At 40.3% G+C, this 23,471-nt stretch overlaps 1 protein-coding gene and 1 long non-coding RNA gene across 3 annotated transcripts; one reads left to right on the top strand and one right to left on the bottom strand.

Moving 5' to 3' along the window:
• Positions 1–909: 909 nt before the first annotated feature.
• LOC109907424 (hepatoma-derived growth factor) lies at positions 910–15,194 on the top strand. 2 transcript variants are annotated; one of them, XM_020505384.2, is made up of 6 exons: positions 910–998; positions 6,058–6,134; positions 6,437–6,581; positions 6,864–7,019; positions 13,797–13,985; positions 14,413–15,194. In XM_020505384.2, the coding sequence occupies exons 1-6, from the start codon at positions 948–950 to the stop codon at positions 14,431–14,433; spliced, it is 639 nt and encodes a 212-aa protein (XP_020360973.1). In that variant the 5' UTR covers positions 910–947; the 3' UTR covers positions 14,434–15,194. The 2 variants fall into 2 exon arrangements, with proteins under 2 accessions (XP_020360973.1, XP_020360972.1); XM_020505383.2 differs by having other exon boundaries at positions 928–1,423.
• Positions 15,195–18,057: 2,863 nt separating this feature from the next.
• On the bottom strand, positions 18,058–19,167 carry LOC116354469 (uncharacterized). The gene is made up of 3 exons (XR_004203789.1): positions 18,854–19,167; positions 18,357–18,433; positions 18,058–18,172 (listed from the first exon to the last, which is right to left on the bottom strand). It is a non-coding gene; the product is annotated as an uncharacterized LOC116354469 (long non-coding RNA).
• Between the last annotated feature and the right edge of the window lie 4,304 nt (positions 19,168–23,471).

Raw genomic sequence — 23,471 nt, 5'->3', positions numbered from 1 at the left:
TTTATTTTAGGCAGATATGAGTCAAATTCTAGCTGCAGATGCCTTATTTGGTATATCAAGGAAGCTATCCTCAGGCACGACTGTGGAGGGACCCAAATCTGCTGAAAGGTTTTTCTGCAAACAGAAGGCTCACACATTTGTCTGTGTGGCTCAGAACCTGTCAAATTAGGTACTTTAGATACTATACACTGAAGTGTCAAAAGTTTATATGTGAGACTAAGGCAATATAGTAAGTCTGGCATCACAGATCATGATAAAACACCCAACAGGTTTGATTGGAGATACTTTGGTTGGTCTTGGATTTTTACTAATATGTCAAAAGAAGTCTGGACTCCTTTACAGCCCATTCATGCTAAAAAAATAAATGTACTTGATATATCCAGTAATGTCAATCATCTTTACACAGGTTTTTACAGGTACCTTGGACTTCTCAATATTCCCACACGGTGTCTTGATCTGAGAATACCAGGAGCAACTCGGGGACATTTTAGAGTTGAACAATTCAGGATGAATTATCAGTTTGAGATACTTAGTGTACTACTCAACCCTTTTCACACTACTGAGTCCAGTGGGGCTGCGCCAAGCTGAATTTTGGCCTGGCCCGGTTATGCATTCATTCACCATAAGATTTCTGGAACTGTGCTGCAAAGGAAAGTGAGAAAGAAAATAGAGCCAGTACAGTACCCTTTTTTGGATCGGCACAATAGTGGAGAAAATGGTATTGGTTCTCCCTAGATAGGCTACCCAAATACACAAACAATCTTTTATCAGTATAATATTATAGACAATTTACCTTTAAAAGCAAATCAAATACTAAACAGGCATTTTTGTTGGTGTATTGGAAGGTTTCTGTTCCTTAGAATCCATGGAGGGTATGTAATCTTGCAGAATTCCAATATCTTTGTTACCTCGGTTTTGGCCTAGACCATACTAGTCAATCCCAGATAATGAATCTGCTCATGAGAGGGAAGCGGTTCCAAATTTCAAACAAAAACAAGGTCTGTAGATAGACTACAGAGGATTACGACGGCAGGAATAACGGAATGATTATATTTTTAAATAAGAAAATTACATTTAATAGCTGCAGCTTGTAACCACACTGTGCAAAGCTCTGGATCGCGCAAAGTTACCAATTCGATTGCGTCCATGTTCCAAATTTCTACGCATGATTTAATTTTGACGCGAAAACCTGAAGCAACCCAAAGTTGGAGCTCTTAACCTCACAAGTGCAATCCTCTGGGAGGCTATATCTCGTTGTTCTTACTTGCAACAGTAAACTGACATTATACATTTATATATATTTTTTAAATATATCTTATTCATCCGCTGAGAAGCTATGCCGAGGTCGAATAGGCAAAAAGAATACAAGCCTGGGGATCTCGTGTTTGCGAAAATGAAGGGTTATCCACATTGGCCCGCGAGGGTAAGCTCCTTCATACTTTTCTTCTTGCTTAACCAAACGCTAATAGTAGGCTTACCTCTTCTTGTTTCTAGTCCACATGCATGTAGGCCTACCTGCTAGATCAGTTCAACGAGGCCTACCCCCTGGTCTTTGCAAAGTTTATTGGCGTATGACTACGTGGTGTGAAATAGGCTACTGGCATTTTTTTGTACATTCGGTGTTTGATTTTGAGAAATGCGAAATCATCTATTTGTAGCAGTAAACATACTTTTACAGTAACCTAGCAAATGCCGTCCTTATTACTGTTCAGTTCGCAGAGGCACGGTTTAATTTAACCATTGATACGAGGCCTAGTATAGGCTGTTCGATAGATCCTGGCTTCATGTAAACAAACATGTATAACATCTTCAACTTCGGTAACAAATAGGCTCGAGTAGCCTACGTTTAAGAACAGTTACCACTCTGATATTAGGCTATTCCAAGTCCAACTAGTAGCATTTTACAATGTGAATGTGAGACAAAGTTGAGGCGAGTCGTGAAATGGATTCTTTGAAACACTGTAACCGAGTTTGCTACAATGTGGTAATTCACGTATGGTTAATATTTGGCGGCAGCGGCGGCGTTTGATTGTCTGGAAGGAATGCATGAGCCTATTGTAACGGTAATGTAAATGTTGTATTTTAGCCTAGACTCCATTCCAAATGAGGAGAAAGTAGGTGATTTATTGTCATTAATGAGAATTGCCATTGTTTATATATATAAATAAAAAATAAGTTATATCCTCGGGCAAAGGACAACACACATTGATTGAATTGGTGCTCTCCCTTCCCGAGGCATTCCAAATCCATTGAAGTGTAATTAACTGTTTCGGCAACGTGGATCAGTTTCAAGTAAATATTCTACCAATTTATGCAACAACAGCGTTTGGAAACTTCTAAAAGTTTCATTCATTTATTTTCGTCAAAAGTCATGCCAAATTTACCTCTGTAATTTATACTTTTGCACAGTAGCCTCCCCAAAATAACATTGGGAAATGACCAGCTGAAGCAAAAAATAAATCAAATAAAGTAGTCTTCAGGACAATGTGTTATTTGTTCATTTGTATTATTTGTGCATTGCTCATGATGGCAGTATACTGTACATGACAGAAATTCACAACCAGCTGCCTAGAGGGCACTGTTACAAAAGTAAGATATAGAGCATGATATCAGAAAGCTCAGAATGGCTGTCAGCCTACGATGACCATAGATACAGGACATGGCTGGTCAGATCCCTGGAACAATGCATATACACCCCCCCCTCCCCTGTTTTCTGTCTGTCTCTCCTCCCACTATCCCTCCCTCCTTCCCCTTTAACAGACTGTCCACAGTCAATGCCCCTGTCCTAGCCCACCAAACACACACTCTGGTAAGACACACAACGGGCACGCCTATAGGGCCTCTTTGGCATGACGCCCATCAGGAAGCAAGGTGGCACAGCGAGGCAGGCACGGTGACTCAGTGCCCAACCGTTGTCACAGGGCTTCCTGTACAACACACCATAGCTGTGTCCCACAGAGAAAGATAATGGGTACCTCTCAATTTTATGTAGTCTTAATCTGAAAACAAGGTAGCCTAGGTGTCCCGTGTTGTGTCCCAATAATCTCCTTGCTTCCGAAGTGTGCACTTGTTCACTTCCCTTCACGAATTTTAAAGTGGCAATATGTAACTTTTTGGGCCACCCTGACCAAATTCTCATAGAAATGTGAGTTATAGATCTATCATTCTACTTGAAAGCAAGTCTAAGAAGTAGAGGTTGACCGATTAATTAGGGCCGATTTCAAGTTTTCATAACAACCGGTAATCTGCATTTTTGGACACCGATTACATTGCATTCCACGAGGAAATTGCGTGGCAGGCTGACCACCTGTTACGCGAGTGCAGCAAGGAGCCAAGGTAAGTTGCTAGCTAGCATTAAACTTATCTTATAAAAAACAATCAATCTTAACATAATCACTAGTTAACTACACATGGTTTATGATATTACTAGGTTAACTAGCTTGTCCTGCATTGCATATAATCAATGCGGTGCCTGTTAATTTTTCATGAATCACAGCCTACTTCGCCAAACGGGTAATGTTTTAACAAAAGCACATTCGCGAAAAAAGCACAATCGTTGCATGAATGTACCTAACCATAAATATCAATGCCTTTCTTAAAATCAATACACAGAAGTATATTTTTTAAAACCTGCATATTTATTTAAAAGAGTCATGTTAGCAGGCAATATTAACTAGGGAAATTGTGTCACTTCTCTTGCGTTCATTGCATGTAGAGTCAGGGTATATGCAACAGTTTGGGCCGCCTGGCTCGTTGCGAACTAATTTGCCAGAATTTTACGTAATTATGACATAACATGGAAGGTTGTGCAATGTCACAGACATATTTAGACTTAGGGTTGCCTCCTGTTCGATAAAATACACAACGGTTCTGTATTTCACTGAAAGAATAAATGATAATTTCCGGATTTGACCATATTACTGACCTAAGGCTCATATTTCTGTGTTTATTATATTATTATTATTATTAAGTCTATGATATGATAGTTGATAGAGCAGTCTGACTGAGCGGTGGGAGACGGCAGCACGCTCGTAAGCATTCATTCAAACTTTACTGCGTTTGCCAGCAGCTCTTAGCAATGCTTGCTTCACAGCTCTGTTTATGACTTCAAGCCTATCAACTTCTGAGATTAGGCTGGCAATACTAAAGTGCCTATTAGAACATCCAATAGTCAAAGGTATTTGAAATACAAATGGTATAGAGAGAAATAGTCGACGCGTCATAATTCCTATAATAACTACAACCTAAAAGTTCTTAACTGCGAATATTGGCGAACTGGGAATATTGAACCACCAGCTTTCATATGTTCTGAACTTAAACTTTAGCTTTTTTACATGGCACATATTGCACTTTTAATTTCTTCTCCAACACTGTGTTTTTGCATGATTTAAATATGTTCTAGGTGTGCTTTTTTCTATGCTTCCCGCTCTTAATTAATTTTTGCTACTTTTACTTACGTTTTTTTTTTACACCAGCCTCAAAGAGCTGAAACAATATTTTGGTTAATGGAAAATGTATTTCACAGCGGTTTAGATTGTACACTATCTTATTTTGTCACAAACTGAAATTAGTCCACTATTAGTTTTAGCAACCAGAAAATGGTGGCGCAAAAAACCCAAAACATAAGCATGGGAAGCATAGAAATGTTCTATGCGCGCTATATCTACCGCTTCTTAGACTTGCTTTCCACGTGAATGACAGATCTATAAGTTTGGCCGGGTCGCCCAAAAAGTTACACATTGCATCTGTAAGTAAAAAATACTTTAAAGTACTACTTAAGTAGTTTGTGGGGGTATCTGTACTTTACTATTCATATTATTGAATAAGAGAACATCCCTGACTCTGATCTGGCGGACTCACTAAACGCATGCTTTGTTGGAGTGTGCCCCTACTTAAGTATATTTAAAACCAAATACTTTTAGACTTTTACTCAAGTAGTATTTTAATGGGTGACTTACTTTAGTTATTTTCTATTAAGGTATCTAAAATTCTACTCAAGTTTGACAATTGGACACTTTTTCCACCACTTCACGAGTATCAAGCTATAATGTGAAATTCATATGGCTCAGTAGGTTGGAGATTGGTGCTTAACTTTTGGGTTCAAGTCCTGCAGAATAACCTTGTCGAACATGCCAATCCAAATTTTCTTACTCTATGGCTAGTCTTGGCAAAGTAGCTATATTTGCTCTTACCTGTTTGACATGACATCATTGTATCATCTGCTCATCAGAATTGTAGGTTGAATTTGTGGATAAATGGAAATAGTGGAAATAATGCAAAACAAAAAATCATTACTATTCCATTAACTAGCCCATAATGCCAAACCTACACACACTGTGTTGTTTTTTTATTGTTCAGCACAAAGTGAGTCAGTGAAGAGACCATTTTCACAAAACGAAATGTCAGTCATTTACGCTGTGTGTGTATTTGAGTAACAAAACAAGTGTTGGTCAGTCATTAAAGAACCTGTCGACAACCAGGCCTGTCGAGTGTGAAGTACATTTTTAATTACCTTAATGGAGCACTGGCGTCTTTGTTTACACTGGTCTGTCTCTTCTCTTTGTTTCAGTAGCCAACTCTTTTTTTTTTTATGTACTTGTTTGTGGTAGCTCCTGCAATTCATAAATCCATATCAGGTACTGGCACAGGTGATATTTAAGAACGGCTGTCCTAGTGCTCCAGTTGCCTTGAGAGATGTGGAGGGTTATCGCCATTAGTTGGTTCTCCCTATTTGATTTCTTAAAAAACAATCCTTTATCTTATATTTCTTTTTGTTTTGCAAAATTTTTTGGGGTTTGCTTCATGTCTTTAAGTTTGGTGTGGGTTTAAATTGTGTTTGCCTCCTCTTGGGCATATTTAGACATGATTGGGGCCTTTAAGTCCTAGCTGGACACCCCATGAGTGTCTTTCTGAAACCCTTTCTGAACCTGTTTAGTTTTGGTTGTTAGTGACTCTTTGTTAGTTCACCTTCTGTTTGAGCTACAGTTTTTGTTTTCTTTCTGGGGGACGTAACAGATGCACTCACTAAAAGATTGCACTCCCCGTTTCCTTCCGCAGATTAATGAGTTACCCGAAGGAGCAGTCAAGTCCCCCTCCAACAAGTACCAAGTGTTCTTCTTTGGGACACATGAGACGTAAGTGAATATGGCTTTTGATGTGATGAATCCTATCACAATTCCAAATGAGCCCCTACCTTCAATACACTTGTGGAGATCTGAGAGAAGTAATATGGTGAAAATACAGACTAGCTTATCAGAGAACAAGTTGGAGCTACCGCCATATTGTTTCTTTCGCGTATCAAATTCTCTCCAAATCTCCACAAGTGCATCAGGCGGTTAGTTTGGAATTAGAATTAGCTCCATAGAATAGTAATTTGAAGCTCTGTAGGTTGTTGCATGCGTCAACCTTTGAACTTTCTAAAATTTTGCCATCTCAGTGCATTCCTGGGTCCCAAGGACTTGTTCCCCTATGAGGAGGGCAAGGAGAAGTTTGGCAAGCCCACCAAGAGGAAAGGCTTCAGTGAGGGTCTATGGGAAATTGAGAACAATCCTACGGTGATACACGAACCCGCAGGTTATGAGGTGTGTGTGTGCTTAGATTACGACGGAAAGGGTCGTGTCTGTCTACCTGCCGACGTGCATGAGCCTTTGTTCCTGTGTGACACATGACATGATTTTAGCCAATGTTAAGAAGCTCACCACACAATGTTTATTTTTCCTTTTCTGATAACACAAAATCCCTATTACTTTATCATCCATGACGAAAAGTACTCCCAAATACAGATTTACCTACACTCAACCTCAGCAAATACAGGGAGTAATTCACCACATTTTCCTGCCAAAATTATGTTCTTTGTCCCTCAGCTGGCAAAGGAGACCCCAGCAGAGGGGGCAGTGGAGGCAGGTGTGCCGCGAAAGGGGAATGCAGAAGGAAGCAGTGATGAGGACGAAGGGACCCTCATCATCGATGAGAAGACCGACAGGGGAGGGGCCAAGAGGAAAGCTGGGGATTCCGTCGAGGTAAGTGTCAGTCACAAGCAATGTTCCCAATTTTTAGTTTTTTACGGCACAGAGCAAATTTCATGTCTGCTGAGCACCAACTTGAACGTTTATAGTGAACACTGAGGCTGTACCCACTTTAAGTTAGTTTTAACAGTCTATTTTATCATAATGTAGACCTACCAGAGTGGCCTACCATCAAAAACAATGGCGAAAATGCATCCCATAACATTTTAATATGGAAATAGCTGTTCTATCATTCAGCCTACAGTAGCAGACAGTGTGTGGTGTTCAATGAAGGCCTACATTCCATGAGACTTTTAACCTCTTTATCCGCTTGTCCTTCAGACAAGGTGACTGAAAATGTTGTTTGATGCCAGAAACCACTTTACAAAATCAAATGTATTATTATTCCCATAACATTATTACAGAGAATCATACAAATTATGCTACCCTCTGCCTATTGGCTACTTAGCTTATTCAAACCTGTTTCAAAATACAACACTGCCCCTTTAAGACAAAAAAGCCCTTTTACATGACTCGTTTTCTTAAGATGTCTAGAAATGTATACATTTTGTGCTCGTGTAGGAAGCAATCACTCCCGTATTGCTAACTACAAACGGTCTATTACTGGGTTAATAACTCACTACCTAGCAAATGATATGAACAAAATGTGCACAAGGGGCTATATGAAGCTCTCGCTTTGATCCTAAACCAAGCTCATCTATTCACGACTGCTCATGTTGTAAACACAGTCCAGTTCAAAGTAAATGGCACAGATCCGTATATGGCAATGGTCTGTTATCATATAGGCCTACTGCAGCTCTGATTGTTTATGCCGCACTGGTCTGTATAGAGTATGGGATGAGACGTGCTCTTGCATAGTTTGTTTTGTTTCAGTATGTTGCATTGGAAGTGGCTAACATTGCATTGATTCGATCACAATTGCCACTGTAAAGGAAAATGCTCTAGAACAGTGGTCACCGACCTTTTCTGAGTCAAAATGCAGGCAGAGATCTACTGCTCAGATTATTTTGTACATTTTTTACATTACATTACATTACTTAAAAAACAAGCGTATGCAACATTGACCAATTTAAAAACAGTACTGTAACAATGAGGTTTGCGCAGTAAGCTATAGGCCCGATACTTTATCAGCACATTGGTTTTGCTTGAATTGCCCTGCCAGTGCACTGTTGCTGGGGGCCATTTAAAAAAATACTAATAATACTAATAATTAAAAAAATAATTTAAAAAGGAAGTAGCCTGTATGATCACACCAGTAATAGATCAGTTGTATTACTTGTGAGGTTTAGCCGAGTGAGCATACATTTTAAATGTGCTTTTTATTTTTATTTTACTGGGCTGATGGCACCTGCATCTGATGGTCTTAGCGGAGGGAGAGAGCAGCAGACTGAGGGTCCGCCTCTCAACATCCCTCTGCTCTCCCTTTCCTCCACTGACACCTGCTCTTTCCATGACAGACTGTCCAGGTGAAAGCTGTGATTCCTTATTGATGTCACTTGTTAAATCCACTTCAGTCAGTGTAGAGGAAGGGGAGGAGACAGGTTAAAGGAGGCGCTTTAAGCCTTGACATGGATTGTGTGTGTGTGTGTGTGTGTGTGTGTGTGTGTGTGTGTGTGTGTGTGTGTGCGCCATTCAGAGGGTGAATGGGCAAGACAAAAGAAAGTTCCTTTGAACGGGATATGGTAGTAGGTGCCAGGCGCACTGGTTTGTGCCAAGAACTGCAACGCTGCAGGGTATTTCATGCTCAATAGTTTCCCATGTGTATCAAGAATGGTCTACCACACAATGGACATCCAGCTAACTTGACACAACTGTGGGAAGCACTGGAGTCAACATGGGCCAGCATCTCTGTGGAACGCTTTCCAATCTAATTGTATTTGTCTCATGCGCCGAATAGAACAGGTGTAGGTAGACCTTACAGTGAAATGCTTACTTACAAGCCCTTAAACCAACAATGCAGTTAAGAAAAATAAGTGTTAAGTAAAAAATAACATGAGTAAAGATCAGCAGTAAAATAACAGTAGTGAGGCTATATACCTAGGGTACAGAGCCAATGTGCCGGGGCACAGGATAGTCTATGTAATTTAGGTAATATGTACATGTAGGTAGAAGTAAAGTGACTGCAGGAGCAGATTTCAGGAGGACAAAGACACCGTTTTTTTCTTCTGATGACTGATATAAGGGCCTGTACAGTATGTGATAGGCCTATCTGACTTATATGATGGTCATAATGCTTCTTGACTGTGTTATAAAGTGTATTTTCTACAAGGTATTTAAAATATGATGAAAGAATTCATTACAACAAGAAGAACAAAGGATTTAAGAAAGACTTTCAAACGAAAAGAAACATCTGGGTAGGGTAAAAAACTATAAACAACTTATGTAATAATAAGATAATTTTTCAGATGTTGAATAAATCGAATCATAAATATTATACAATTATTTTAAATACCAATCATGAGTCTTTTTGCATAGCCTCGTCTCAAGCTAGTGCTATTTATACTTTATAAATACTATATATAATGTTGAGTGACCAGTGTAATTTCTCAAAAAGATGGACATGCCATTGGTAGACATTCCAGCAGTACTCGATGCTCCTTTTAAAGATGGTATCTGCAGTAGGGGAAACAGTGCCACTGTTAATATACTGTATATGTTTTTGTTTTTTGGGGAGACTAAGCGGAGGTGAGGAGTGTCGCACAGCACATATTCTGCTGTTTTATCGCGCATGTAGTGATGTCCGAGGGGAATTTCTTATGTTGTTTTGCAGTAACTTCTTTGTTATAATATTGCAAATGAACATGGCAGTTTCACCATTAAGCATTCCAGATTTAAGTTTTCAAAATGACCTAGGACATATTGATGGTTAAATAATAATCACACTCTACAGAGGATGTTTAAGGAAATATAATAAACATTTTATTCCAGAACAGTGGTAGTACAGTAGGGGCCCGAGGGAAGAGTATGCCTTGGCCACAGCTAATGGGGATCCTTAATAAATACAAATACAAACAGTCACACTGTTGTAATAGTGTGGTGTATAACTTCGTCCGAAAATGCAAACATGGCCCTTTTTTTGGCAGTGGTTTTTCTACCAAAACCAAGTGTGGATTGCAGTTGCTCCTTAGAGAAGTCCATAGACCTCTTATGTGGTAAGAAAACAAATACCTGAATACATAATTTCACTGAACTATCCCATTACTTTCAAATTTGATTGTATTACTTTTAAAGAATGAATGCCTTTAAAGGCTAGTCGGAGTGCCGCCAAACAAAGCAAAGTCTGCATTTTAAAAAGACTGAGGCACTGGAAGAATTGAAAGGTTATGCATGTAACATTTTTAACTCAATCACATACAGTGCCTTTGGAAAGTATTCAAAACCCTTGACTTTTTCCACATTTTGTTAGCTTACAGCCTTATTCTAAAATGTATTAATCTACGCACAATACCTCATAATGACAAAGCAAAAACAGGTTTTTAGAAATGGTTGCTGATTTTCTTTTAAAAATGAAATATTACATTTACATAAGTATTCAGACCTTTTACTCAGTACTTTGTTGAATCACCTTTTGTAGCGATTACAGCCTAGAGTCTTGGGTATGACACTACAATTTTGGCACACCTGTATTTGGGGAGTTTCCCATTCTTCTCTGCAGATCCTCTCAAGCGCCGTCAGGTTGAATGTGAAGTTTTGCTGCACGGCTTTTTCAGGTCTCTCCAGCAATGTTAGATCAGGTTTAAATCCGGGCTCTGGCAAGCCACTCGAGGACATTCAGAGACTTGTCCCAAAGCGCTCCTGGGTTGTCTTGGCTGTGTGCTTAGTGTCGTTGTCCTGTTGGAAGGTGAACCTTCGCCCCCAGTCTGAGGCCCTGAGCACTCTAGAGCAGGTTTTCATCAAGGATCTCTCTGTACTTTACTCCATTCATCTTTCCCTCGTTCCTGACTAGTATCCCAGTCCCTGCAGCTGAAAAACATCCCAACAGCATGATTCTGCCACCACCATGCTTCACCATAGGGAAGGTACCAGGTTTCCTCCAGACGTGACACTTGGCATTCAAGTCAAAGAGTTCAAACTTTGTTTCATCAGACCAGAGAATCTTGTTTCTCATGGTCTGACAGTCTTTAGGTGCCTTTTTGGCAAACTCCAAGCGGGCTGTCGTGTGCCTTTTTTTACTGAGGAATGATTGGTGGAGTGCTGCAGAGATGGTTGTCCTTCTGGAAGGTTCTCCCATCTCCACAGACAATCTCTAGAGCTCTGTCAGTGACCATCGGGTTCTTGGTCATCTCCCTGACCAAGGCCCTTCTCTTGGTGGTTCCAAACTTCTTCCATTTAAGAATGATGGCGGCCACTTCTTGGGGACCTTTAATGCTGCAGAAAGGTGTTGGTACCCTTCCGCAGATCTGTGCCTCGACACAATCCTGTCTCGTAGCTCTACGAACAATTCCCCTCGACCTTATGGCTTGTTTTTTTGCTCTGACATGCACTGCCAACTGTGGGACCTTATATAGACACGTGTGCCTTTCTAAATCATGTCCAATCAATTGAATTTACCACAGGTGAACTCCAATCAAGTTGTAGAAACATCTCAAGGATGATCAATGGAAACAGCATGCACATGAGCTCAATTTTGAGTCTCATAGCAAAGGGTCTGAATGCTTATGTAAATAAGGTATTTATATATAACACATTTGCAAATTATTATTTTTCATAACAGGGTATTGTTTGTAGATTGCTGTTTTAATTTTTAAAATGTTTAGAATAAGGCTGTAACGTAACAATGTGGATAAAGACAAGGGGTCTGAATACTTTCTGAAGGAACTGTATGTAATGAATGAATAAAAATCCACTGGAGAAAAGCTGTCCGGTTTGGCTACATCTCCCTGTTTTATGATTAGTTCTGGTTTGAGAGGTTGACAACGTTAGAAAAACATTAGCATTACAATACTTCCTCATGACCTTGAAACAGTTGTTTTACATCAGTTTTTGTGACAAATCGTCGCTATATTTCTTTTAACATCCTGTATTGTGTGCTTATTATTTTACCATATGTTCTAGGCTATTTTGAGACCTTAATAAGGAGCATCAGGTACTGCTGGAATGTCTCCCAATTCATGTCCATCTTTTTGTACGAAATTACTGGTCACTCATAACATATAAAGTATTTCTAATGTATAATTTTATTTATTCATTTTTATTTTATTTCACCTTTATTTAACCAGGTAGGCAAGTTGAGAACAAGTTCTCATTTACAATTGCGACCTGACCAAGATAAAGCAAAGCAGTTCGACACACAACGACACAGAGTTACACATGGAGTAAAACAAACATACAGTATACAGTATTAACAAGTCTATATACGATGTGAGCAAATGAGGTGAGATAAGGGAGGTAAAGGCGAAAAAGAAAAAAAAAAGGCCATGGTGGCAAAGTAAATACAATATAGCAAGTAAAACACTGGAATGGTAGATTTGCAGTGGAAGAATGTGCAAAGTAGAAATAAAAAATAATGGGGTGCAAAGGAGATGAATAAATAAAATAAATACAGTAGGGAAAGAGGTAGTTGTTTGGGCTAAATTATAGGTGGGCTATGTACAGGTGCAGTAATCTGTGAGCTGCTCTGACAGTTTCAGAGATTTTTGTAGTTCGTTCCAGTCATTGGCAGCAGAGAACTGGAAGGAGAGGCGGCCAAATAAATAATTGGTTTTGGGGGTGACCAGAGATATATACCTGCTGGAGCGCGTGCTACAGGTGGGTGATGCTATGGTGACCAGCGAGCTGAGATAAGGGGGGACTTTACCTAGCAGGGTCTTGTAGATGACATGGAGCCAGTTGGTTTGGCGACAAGTATGAAGCGAGGGCCAGTCAACGAGAGTGTACAGGTTGCAATGGTGGGTAGTATATGGGGCTTTGGTGACAAAACGGATTGCACTGTGATAGACTGCATCCAATTTGTTGAGTAGGGTATTGGAGGCTATTTTGTAAATGACATCGCCAAAGTCGAGGATTGGTAGGATGGTCAGTTTTACAAGGGTATGTTTGGCAGCATGAGTGAAGGATGCTTTGTTGCGAAATAGGAAGCCAATTCTAGATTTAACTTTGCATTGGAGATGTTTGATATGGGTCAGGAAGGAGAGTTTACAGTCTAACCAGACACCTAGGTATTTGTAGTTGTCCACGTATTCTAAGTCCGTGCCGTCCAGAGTAGTGATGCTGGACAGGCGGGCAGGTGCAGGCAGCGATCGGTTGAAGAGCATGCATTTAGTTTTACTTGTATTTAAGAGCAATTGGAGGCCACGGAAGGAGAGTTGTATGGCGAGGCAAGCTTTAATGCCCTCACTTTAGATGAAGCCATGCAAAAATACATAGCTAATGATTAAATGGCATATAAGGACCTATATTATACATATAAATTATCCTATGGATCATTACTACATACTTCAGAAGTTTATAAATATGTGAATAGCTAGCTTACTAACATTAACACATGTTGGAGTACTGATTTTAATGAATAAACAATTTACTAATCCATTATAAATGCTTTACTACAAGGTGTTATTATAAAGTGCTGCCAAATATTAAATAGGAAAGGTGCAGGTGTGGGTCACTTTGCTATTCGTAAAGAAATTGTTATTACATGGCATTTTAAAGGTTTTTAAGAGGTTGTTCATTTGAATCAGTAAAAAGAATGTACGAAAGTAAGCAATCATGTATGTTTGCCGACTTGTGGAAACATGGCACTTGAATAAGGGTCATGTGTCTTTCTCTCTGAAGAGCTCTCCTAAACGACCTAAGGACACAGAGAGCAAAGGTGACTCGAAGGTGGATAGCAAGAAGTCTGACACCGAGCTGAAGCTCAATGACAAGGCAGGGCCTAAGCCCACAGCGCTGTCTTCTGCAGGTGAACCAAAGCCAGAGAGCCAAGCAAAACCACCGACCGAGGCCCAATTAACATCAGAGAAGGTGAGGGAAGCTGTCTTTTACACGTTGAGTTACAGAGACATAAAACAACAACAAAAAATAATAATCAATGTACCCTTCACTATGTTTTACACCAACCTCCTGTTTGGAGAATATCTATTCATTTGGTCATACTTCAGGGCTGACACAGGGTGAGTTTTCCAAACGCCTTGTAGCTAATATGGCCTGTTATTTCTCTTGACAATCTTCTGTGCTTGAATTAACACAATTCAAATTAAGCACTTTGCTGTCCTACGCAAGCTGTGTCATGAAGAGATGTGTTGTACTGTGCTGGCAATGAGGTTTTTGAGAAACTCACCCCTGATCCACTTAACTTTGAATAGTTAGTGGTGTTTGGTTCATTTCCAACATGATTTAAAAACATAAATTACTGATGCAATGTAACATTTTCTCCATGCTTTTCTTTCAGCCTGTGACTGACAGTGCTTAACAGCAACCCTCCGAGGATGACCAAGGACCCGTGGTTCTTTTCCATGGAATTTTGGGCATCAACATAATTAGCTAATCTTTGAATGCTAGGTTTCTGCTGTTATTAAGTAACTGGAAAGTATTAAGACCTATATAGAAATTGTACAGGCAAAACAAACTTACTTGCCAGTTGGGGTTATTGAATATCCCAGGATTTAAATTGTTGTCAAACCAATAGTGAGGAGAAATGCAATGCTCAAGAGGAAATGGGTTTCGGATGTATACATTTTTTTTAAAAGTGCAATTATGAAGTCTAGCTGCTAGGTGTCAAAATGCATTACAGTTTAGAGAGTACACACGCCCACCGGTTTCTTAACAATCTGAACATAAGCAAACAAAAACACAATTTTGGGGAAAATCTTTTGAACATGACATTCATAATGCTTTTCCATTTGACATGAGAATCCTGCTTATCCTGTTTTAAATACGTTTTTAGTTTTGTGGTTCGTTGGTTTGAGAATATTAGATAGCTTTTTATCTATGACGGTGTGCTTTATAAAAAAGAACACATCTTTATGTTCTTGGCTTTAAGGTGTGTACAGTGCATTCGGAAAGTATTCAGACCCCTCCACATTTTGTTACATTACAGCCTTATTCTAAAATGGATTAAATAGTTTTTTTCCCTCTTCAATCTACACACAATACCTCATAATGACAAAGAAAAAAACAGGTTGTTTTGAAATTTTTGCAAATGTATTAACAAATAAATACAGATCACATTTACATAAGTATTCAGACCCTTTACTCAGTACTTTGTTGAAGCATCTTTGGCAGCGATTACAGCCTTGAGTCGTCTTGGGTATGATGCTACAAACTTGGCACACCTGTATTTGGGAAGTTTCACCCCTTGTCTGCAGATCCTCTCAAGTTCTGTCCAGTTGGATGGGGAGCGTCACTGCACAGCTATTTTCAGGTCCCTCCAGAAATGTTCGGTTTTAAGTCCAGGCTCTGGCTGGGCCACTCAAGGACATTTGGAGAATTGTCCTGAAGCCATTCCTGCGTTATCTTGGTAGGTGAACCTTCACCCCAGTCTGAGGTCCTGTGCACTCGGGAACATGTTTTAATCAAGGATCCCCCTGTACTTTGCTCCGTTCATCTTTCTCTTGATCCTGACTAGTCTCCCAGTCCCTGCCGCTGAAAAACATCCTCACAGCATAATGCTGCCACCACCGTGCTTCACCGTAGCGATGGTGCCAGGTTTATTCCAGATGTGACACTTGGCCTTCAAGCCAAAGAGTTCAAACTTTGTTTCATCAGACCAGAGAATCTTGTTTCTGATGGTCTGAGAGTCATTTAGGTGCCTCCAAGCAGGCTGTCATGTGCCTTTTACTGAGGAGTGGCTTCCTTCTGGCCACTACCATAAAGTTCTGATTTGGTGGAGTGCTGCAGAGATGGTTGTCCTTCTGGAAGGTTCTCCCATCTCCACAGAGGAACTCTGGAGCTCTATAAGAGTGACCATTGGATTCTTGGTCACCTCCCTGACCAAGACCCTTCTCCCTCAATTGCTAAGTTTGGCAGGGCAGCCAGCTCTAGGAAGATTCTTGGTGGTTCCAAACTTTTAAGAAGATGGCCACTGGGTTCTTGGGGACCTTCAATGCTGCAGAAATGTTTTGGTACCCTTCCCCAGACCTGTGCCTCGACAAAACCCTATCTCGGAGCTCTACTGACAATTCCGTCGACCTAATGGCTTGGCTTTTGCTCAGACATGCACTGTCAACTGTGGTACCTTATATAGACAGGTGTGTGCCTTTCCAAATCATGTCCAATCAATTGCATTTATCACAGGTGGACTCCAATCAAGTTGTAGAAACATCTCAAGGAAACAGGATGACCCTGAGCTCAATTTCGAGTGTCGTAGCACATGGTCTGAATACTTATGTAAATAAGGTATTTATGTTTTTAATATTTTATACATTTGCAAACATTTCTAAAATCCTGTTTCGTTTTAACATTGTGGGGTATTGTATGTACATTAATGAGACAAAAATCATATTTAATACATTTTAGAATAAGGCTGTAACGTAACAAAATGTGGAAAAAGTCTAGGGGTCTTAATACTCTCCAAATGCACTGTACATAATAGTAATTGTACTTACGTTTTTCCTCGGCCTGACTTTGAAATAGGTGATGAAATAGGTGATGTATTTTCTTACTCGTGGTGTGTTTCACTTTTAAGATATTTAACTTTTCTTAGATCACTAGCAAGTTGTCGCTAGCAAAACTATCGCTTTAAAGCTACATAACATGTTGCATGCTGCCTGTACATGGGAGGTGACCAAATGTCTTCATTGACACTTAGATCCCATATAATTAAGTTTTTATTGAATGTCACAAATCTATTCACATAAACACAAGAGAACAAAACCACTTTGCAAAGCCCTGTCTTAACCTGTTACACTCATACCTGTATATTGGTTGAAAAATGCCTGAAAAGCAACTAAATTGGAATGCAGTGGCTATAGAGTAACATGCTATAAATGACGTCAGAGCTCAGGTTCTGTGCTTAACAGTGCTGTATGGGTTTTGACTGACAGCCATTCTAAACTTGAGTACTGCATACGAGAGAGAAGTTGCCCCCATCCCTCCCGCTAATTGGATAACTTTGGCAAATTTGTCTGAGGGAAATCATTACATTTTAAGAGGACTCAATGTATTTTGAAAGATGAAATGTTGACGATAATAAATACTGTTTTGATGTCCATCAAGCAAGCCAAACACCCGTGAGTCCAAATGTGCACCTCACATTTCCATATCGTAAAACTCATGTCATATACAGGGTCAACGTTTATGATCACTATGTTTGATGTACAGTTACAAGATGAAATTGTTTCCTCCAGTAGCTATAAAAAAATAGCAACATTTTTATATCGCAGGTGAAGGTATCAAGATATACAAACGTATTGAAGAAATACGTTAACAATTGATCTTATTCTTGGTACAAGAGCAGATTGTGGAGTGGATTCATACAATGGGGCTGTATAAAACATAGCACATCTGCCACTTAGATAAAACAACCAAACAATTGAGCTTGCCTGTAGGTCAACCAAGCCATTAGTCTTCACAGGAAGATAGGTTATGTCAAAGCCCTCTGCCTCCAAGACTCGACAGGAGTCCAGCACACACTTATGCTCCGTCTGAGTGGTGATCACATGCTTCTTCTTGGATTTGTAAAATCGGGCCACACCCTAGGAGGAATACATTGTACAAAAAAAAAAAAAAAACACTCAATTCCTTTTCCTTAATTGTTAGCATGTATCCTCATTTACAAATAAATTACACAGCAGAACAGTGATTGACCTTAGCTCATTCTTATGTCTTAATCTTTCCATCAGCTGGCAGTTCTTGGCATGTATTGTTCACCCTCCAAAATCTTTGCCGTTAATCTGACTACTAAAGCGGTAAAAGGGAGACTTACTTTGATTGACATATTATTGGATTCAGTGGCACACTTGTGAACACGATCTCACGAGGATCTGCAGCAATCAGGTCTGCCACTTGCTGTAAGGAGAAATCAAATGAAGATATGTTAGCCTTATCATCAAATGACATGATGCAATAGCTACTCAATTAATTGTAAATTAATTACCTTTAGCTTTTTCCATTGCACTTTCACTTTCCCAGCCATATGCATGTGTTCTGGAGTGAGGGTTACCATAATAATTAACTTGATAGGGAAGCATTGCATCCAGAACTCTTGGATCCTAGAGTCATGAGATAAAAATATACTGAGTTGAAGATTCTGTGCAGGTGGCAGTTCTCAAAGATGGCATTGGATCTTATTAATTCGCCTCAATGCAATGTTTTACAGATTGACATGCCACCAGTTTGGTATAATTATCGTGGGAGAGGCTATAGGCTGGCAGCTAACGTTAAAGAGCCACATACCATTGGTGTTGTTGCTTGAAAATCCATGTACAGAGGTCGCAACTCATCGTTCTCCAGTTCCCTACTTTTGATCAATTCTGTAACAACACCATAATATTGTGTCATTGGGTCCAGAAAGCATACATATTTATTTGGGAATTCATTGGAAAACGTCTTATATGCATTCAGGGCAGAAAGACACTGTCACACGGATGTGATGTAACAGCATAAAAGTTGGAGAACTGGTTACGGCTGGGATGCCATGTTCAAAACAACTGAGAAATCGGACAAATACGATCTTCAAATCGGACAACCTGAGCTCTAAAAAGAGGCCAGAGTTCCCGAGTTGGATGACCGTTGAAATCGATTTTTTATTTCCAAAGTTCCCAGTTATTTTAAACACGGCATTATCTAACGAACTTGCTGCGTCATCGAATGATTATCATTAGCTCGTGGGCTAGCTAGATGATAAATAGATAATAAAACATTGTGTAAAAAAGCCGCATAAAATAAAATACCTCTCGCAACAGCATTCACGGCATAGTTTACTCGGTGCTTGGGGACCCTCGCATGGATCCCAGAAGCTTCGTCGTAACAGTCTTCCTCATCATCTTCACAGTAATGTTTTGCTAACCTTGCTATACAGTTTTAGCTAACCTTCACCAGTGACAAACAGGATTCGCAGCGAGGAAAATAAGCTTGCAGATCTCTATGTTTGCCTGGTTTTGTAAGACCCAGGTATAACAATGTATTCGATTAACAGGCTGGTTTAATTATTAAGACGCATCAAATCCTTGTCGACACGGTCATCATGTGAGGAACCGTCAAAATGGCAGCGGGAGTTCTATTAACCGAGTCTATGGCCAGCGACGGGAATGGGCAAAAGCGGCGAGGGAGGAGCGCCATTCTCAAATACAACAGTAATCTGCACCGTTTGGTCATGTTGTCAACAAGGCAGCAGGGTGCATCGTCCAGAACATACAACATCTCTTTTCCATAAACTATATGTTCGTATTTTAATTGGGAAGGTAGATAAAGCCTTTATATGAAAGCAATCACTTTGCAGGAGTAAACACAGATTCATACTCATTACCATACTATGGAACGCCATTTGGGGTTTTGGGTGTCAAAAAAAGATACACATCAAATAATCCTGTTTCACGTTTCAAATAAACTTGTTGAGCAATCAGGACCGGAATATGACTGCACGTGACATAATTAACACGTTCATAACATTTTTACGTAGATATTACACAATCCCTCGTATTTCATAACGATTGTTATGATGCTGGTAAAGTTTTGTCTAACTCACTCACTTACTGCGCTTGAGCTCAAGACACACTTCCCCAAACTCTGGGAGAGTGCTTGGAATTTTAAAAAAGGTAGCTAGCTGATGTATGCAAATAATGTTCTTCCCCAAAAACAAAACGACATAATCTGTTTCAGTAGTTATAGTTAACTAGCTAACTATCTAGCTAGGTGTCATAATCTAAAATACCCATAACATGTTTCAAACAGACCACCATAGTCCCTGTGCCCAAGAAAGCGAAAGGCAACCTGCCTGAATGATTACCGCCCAGTAGCACTGAGGTCGGTAGCCATGAAGTGCTTTGAAAGGCTCGTCATGGCTCACATCAACACCAATATGCCAGAAACCCTAGACAAATCAAATTTTATTTGTCACATGCGCCGAATACAACAGGTGTAGTAGACCTTACAGTGAAGTGCTTACTTACAAGCCCTTAACCGATAATGCAGTTTTCAGAAAATACAACAAAAAATAATAAATAGATAAGAAAAACAAATAATTAAAGAGCAGCAGTAAATAACAATAGTGGGGCTATACAGGGGGTACCGGGTACAGGGGCACAGGTATAATTAGGGTTATTAAAGAGAGCAGCAGCAGCGTGGTGGGGGGGGGGGGGGTGCAAATAGTCTGGGCAGCCATTTTATTAGCTGTTCAGGAGTCTTATGGCTTGGGAGTAGAAGCTGTTTAGAAGCCTTTTGACCTAGACTTGGCACTCGGTACCGCTTGTCGTGCGGTAGCAGAGAAACAGTGTATGACTAGGGTGGCTGGAGTCTTTGACAATTTTTAGGGCCTTCATCTGACACCGCCTGGTACAGAGGTCCTGGATGGCAGGATGCTTGGCCACGGTAATTTTACTGGGCCGTACGCACTACCCTCTGTAGTTAGTACCTTGCAGTAAGAGGCCGAGCAGTTACCATACCAGGCAGTGATGCAACCCGTCAGGATGCTCTCGATGGTGCATCTGTAAAACCTTTTAAGGATCTGAGGACCCATGCCAAATCTTTCAGTCTCCTGAGGGAGAATAGGTTTTGTTGTGCCCTCTTCCCGGCTGTCTTGGTGTGCTTGGATCATGTTCATTGTTGGCGATGTGGAACTTGAAGCTCTCAACCTGCTCCACTACAGCCCTGTCAATGAGAATGGGGGCGTGCTCGGTCCTACTTTTCCTGTAGTCCACAATCATCTCCTTTGTCTTGATCACGTTGAGGGAGAGGTTGTTGTCCTTGCACCACACGGTCATGTCTCAGCCTATATGGAGGAGGTCAGTCTCATCGTTGTCGGTGATCAGCCACTGTTGTGTCATCAGCAAACTTAATGATGGTGTTGGAGTTGTGCCTGGCTGTGCAGTCATCAGTGAACAGGGAGTACAGGAGGGGACTGAGCATACACCCCTGAGGAGCCCCCGTGTTGAGGATCAGTGTGGCGGATGTGTTGTTACCTAGCCTTACCACCTGGGGCGGCCCTGTCAGGAAGTCTAGCATCCAGTTGCAGAGGGAGGTGTTTAGTCCCAGGGTCCTTAGCTTAGTAATGAGCTTTGAGGGCACTATATTGTTGAACGCTGAGCTGTAGTAAATGAATAGCATTCTCACATGTGTGTACTTTTGTCCAGGTGAACAAGACCCACTCCAATTGGCATAACACCCCAACAGATCCACAGATGACGCAATCTCAATCACACTCCACACTGCCCTTTCCCACCTGGACAAAAGGAACACCTATGTGAGAATGCTGTTCATTGACTACATGTTCACCCATGACTGCATGGCCAAGCACGACTCCAACACCATCATTAAGTTTGCAGATGACACAACAGTGGTAGGCCTGATCACCGACAATGATGAGACACCAAGACAAAGGAAATGATCGTGGACTACATGAAAAGCAGGACCGAACACGCACCCATTCACATCGGCGGGGCTGTAGTGGAGCGGGTCGAGAGTTAAGTTCCTTGGTGTCCACATCACCAACAAACTATCATGGTCCAAACACACCAAGACAGTTGTGAAGAGGGCACGACAACACCTTTCCCCCCTCAGGAGACTGAAAAGATTTGGCACGTGTCCCAAATCCTCAAAAGGTTATACAGCTGCAACATCGAGAGCATCCTGATAGGTAGCAACACTGCCTGGTATGGCAACTGCTTGGCATCTGACCATAAGGCGCTACAGAGGGTAGTGCGTACGGCCCGGTACATCACTGGGGCCAAGCTTCCAGCCATCCAGGACCTCTATACCAGGTGGTGTCAGGGGAAGGCCCTAAAAATGGTTAAAGACCCCCACCCCCTTTTTTTTACACTGCTGCTACTCGCTGTTTATTATCTATGCATATTCACTTTACCCCTACCTAGATGTACAAATTACATCGACTAACGTGTACCCCGCATATTGACTCGGTACTGGTACCGATATATAGCCTTGTTGTTATTTTATTGTTACTTTAAAAAATATATGTATTTACTTTAGTTTATTTAGTAAATATTTCTTAACTCTGATTCTTGAACTGTATTGGGCAAGCATATCACGGTAAGGTTTGCACCCGTAACATTTGATTTGATTTGATTCCATAAATGGTAAACATTTGCGTCACATTCAAAGGGGTACTTTTACTTTGAAGGCAAGCCGCCAATTCCACTATTGTGGTTAATCCTTATTGTTGCTACCTGTACAACACATAACCCGGTAGGGTCAAGCCTCACTGAAGCTGGCTGCTTATAACGTTAGCTTGGGTAAAAGGGTTTAGTAGCTGGCTAGGTAGTTATTTTCATAAACTGAAGTTCAATTTCCATAGATGTTAGTGGCTACCTTGCTAATACTTACGTGGATTCCTAAATCATTGCTATGAACATTGAAAATGACTGCAGTTTCTCGTCATTGTTTTCAGGCTGCTTGCATTGGTGCTAGCTAGGATGGTACCACGCATAAGCTAGCTACCCCAGAAGTTTCAAATAACATCTGTATAAACTATATTTCCAAACATTTTTGATCCTGCTCTATTTCAAATGCGCACACAGACGTTTTCCCATTCGATCGAACAAATAATGCCTTATTACCAACACGATATTGTAAACATATCATGACCTGTGTGTGTGTGTGCACTTTTCTTTCTACATCTTTGACAGTGCTAATGATCATAGTGGTGGCGCTTGGCTTGCACGTGCAAATTCAGCACACACGACATTCTATAATAGAATTGTGTTATTTGACTTGTCAAATGAAAAACTTATTTAACGGGTCAAATGGTGTTTCTTTTACACGCAAAGACCCATCTGGTTTTTCTTGTTATTCACTTGGGATAATGTCTTAAGATTAAATCAAACATTTGTAATTTTGGTATGGAATTGTGGAATATTTGTGTGTGTAAAGTATTTGGCAACAAGAGTAATTTTTTTTTAACAAAAATCACAATTTAATTGGACCTTTATTTAACTAGGCAAGTCAGTTAAGAACAAATTCTTATTTTCAATGACAGCCTAGGAACAGTGGGCTAACTGCCTTGTTCAGGGACAGAAGACAGAGATTTTTTACTTTGTCAGCTCGGGGATTCAATCTTGCAACCTTTCTGTTACTAGTCCAATGCTCTAACCACTAGGCTACCTGCAGCCCCAATCATTTCAAAGGTCTTGTCATTGCAATAGTAAACATATTATCCTGCATGCCAAAAACATGGGTAGTGTTCATAATGGTAAATAAGTATTCTGCAAGGTTTTCCCAAAATTCTGACACAATAAACATTCAAAGAACAAGTGAGTCAGATTCTCACCTTTTTCACAGAAAACGCAGACATCATCAATAGCCACAAATTTGGACAACATAGAATTACATGGATATTTC

This window comes from Oncorhynchus kisutch, linkage group LG17, assembly GCF_002021735.2.
Source record: "Oncorhynchus kisutch isolate 150728-3 linkage group LG17, Okis_V2, whole genome shotgun sequence".
Lineage (NCBI taxonomy): Eukaryota > Metazoa > Chordata > Actinopteri > Salmoniformes > Salmonidae > Oncorhynchus > Oncorhynchus kisutch.
This window is presented reverse-complemented; position numbering and strand designations above follow the sequence as displayed.

Excerpts from the sequence above, each read along its gene's own strand:
- LOC109907424 (XM_020505383.2), top strand. The coding sequence starts at position 1,337 with ATGCCGAGGTCGAATAGGCAAAAAGAATACAAGCCTGGGGATCTCGTG. Across the intron at positions 7,020-13,796 it reads AAGCTGGGGATTCCGTCGAG|AGCTCTCCTAAACGACCTAA; the intron begins GTAAGTGTCAGT and ends TTCTCTCTGAAG. Across the intron at positions 13,986-14,412 it reads CCCAATTAACATCAGAGAAG|CCTGTGACTGACAGTGCTTA; the intron begins GTGAGGGAAGCT and ends CTTTTCTTTCAG.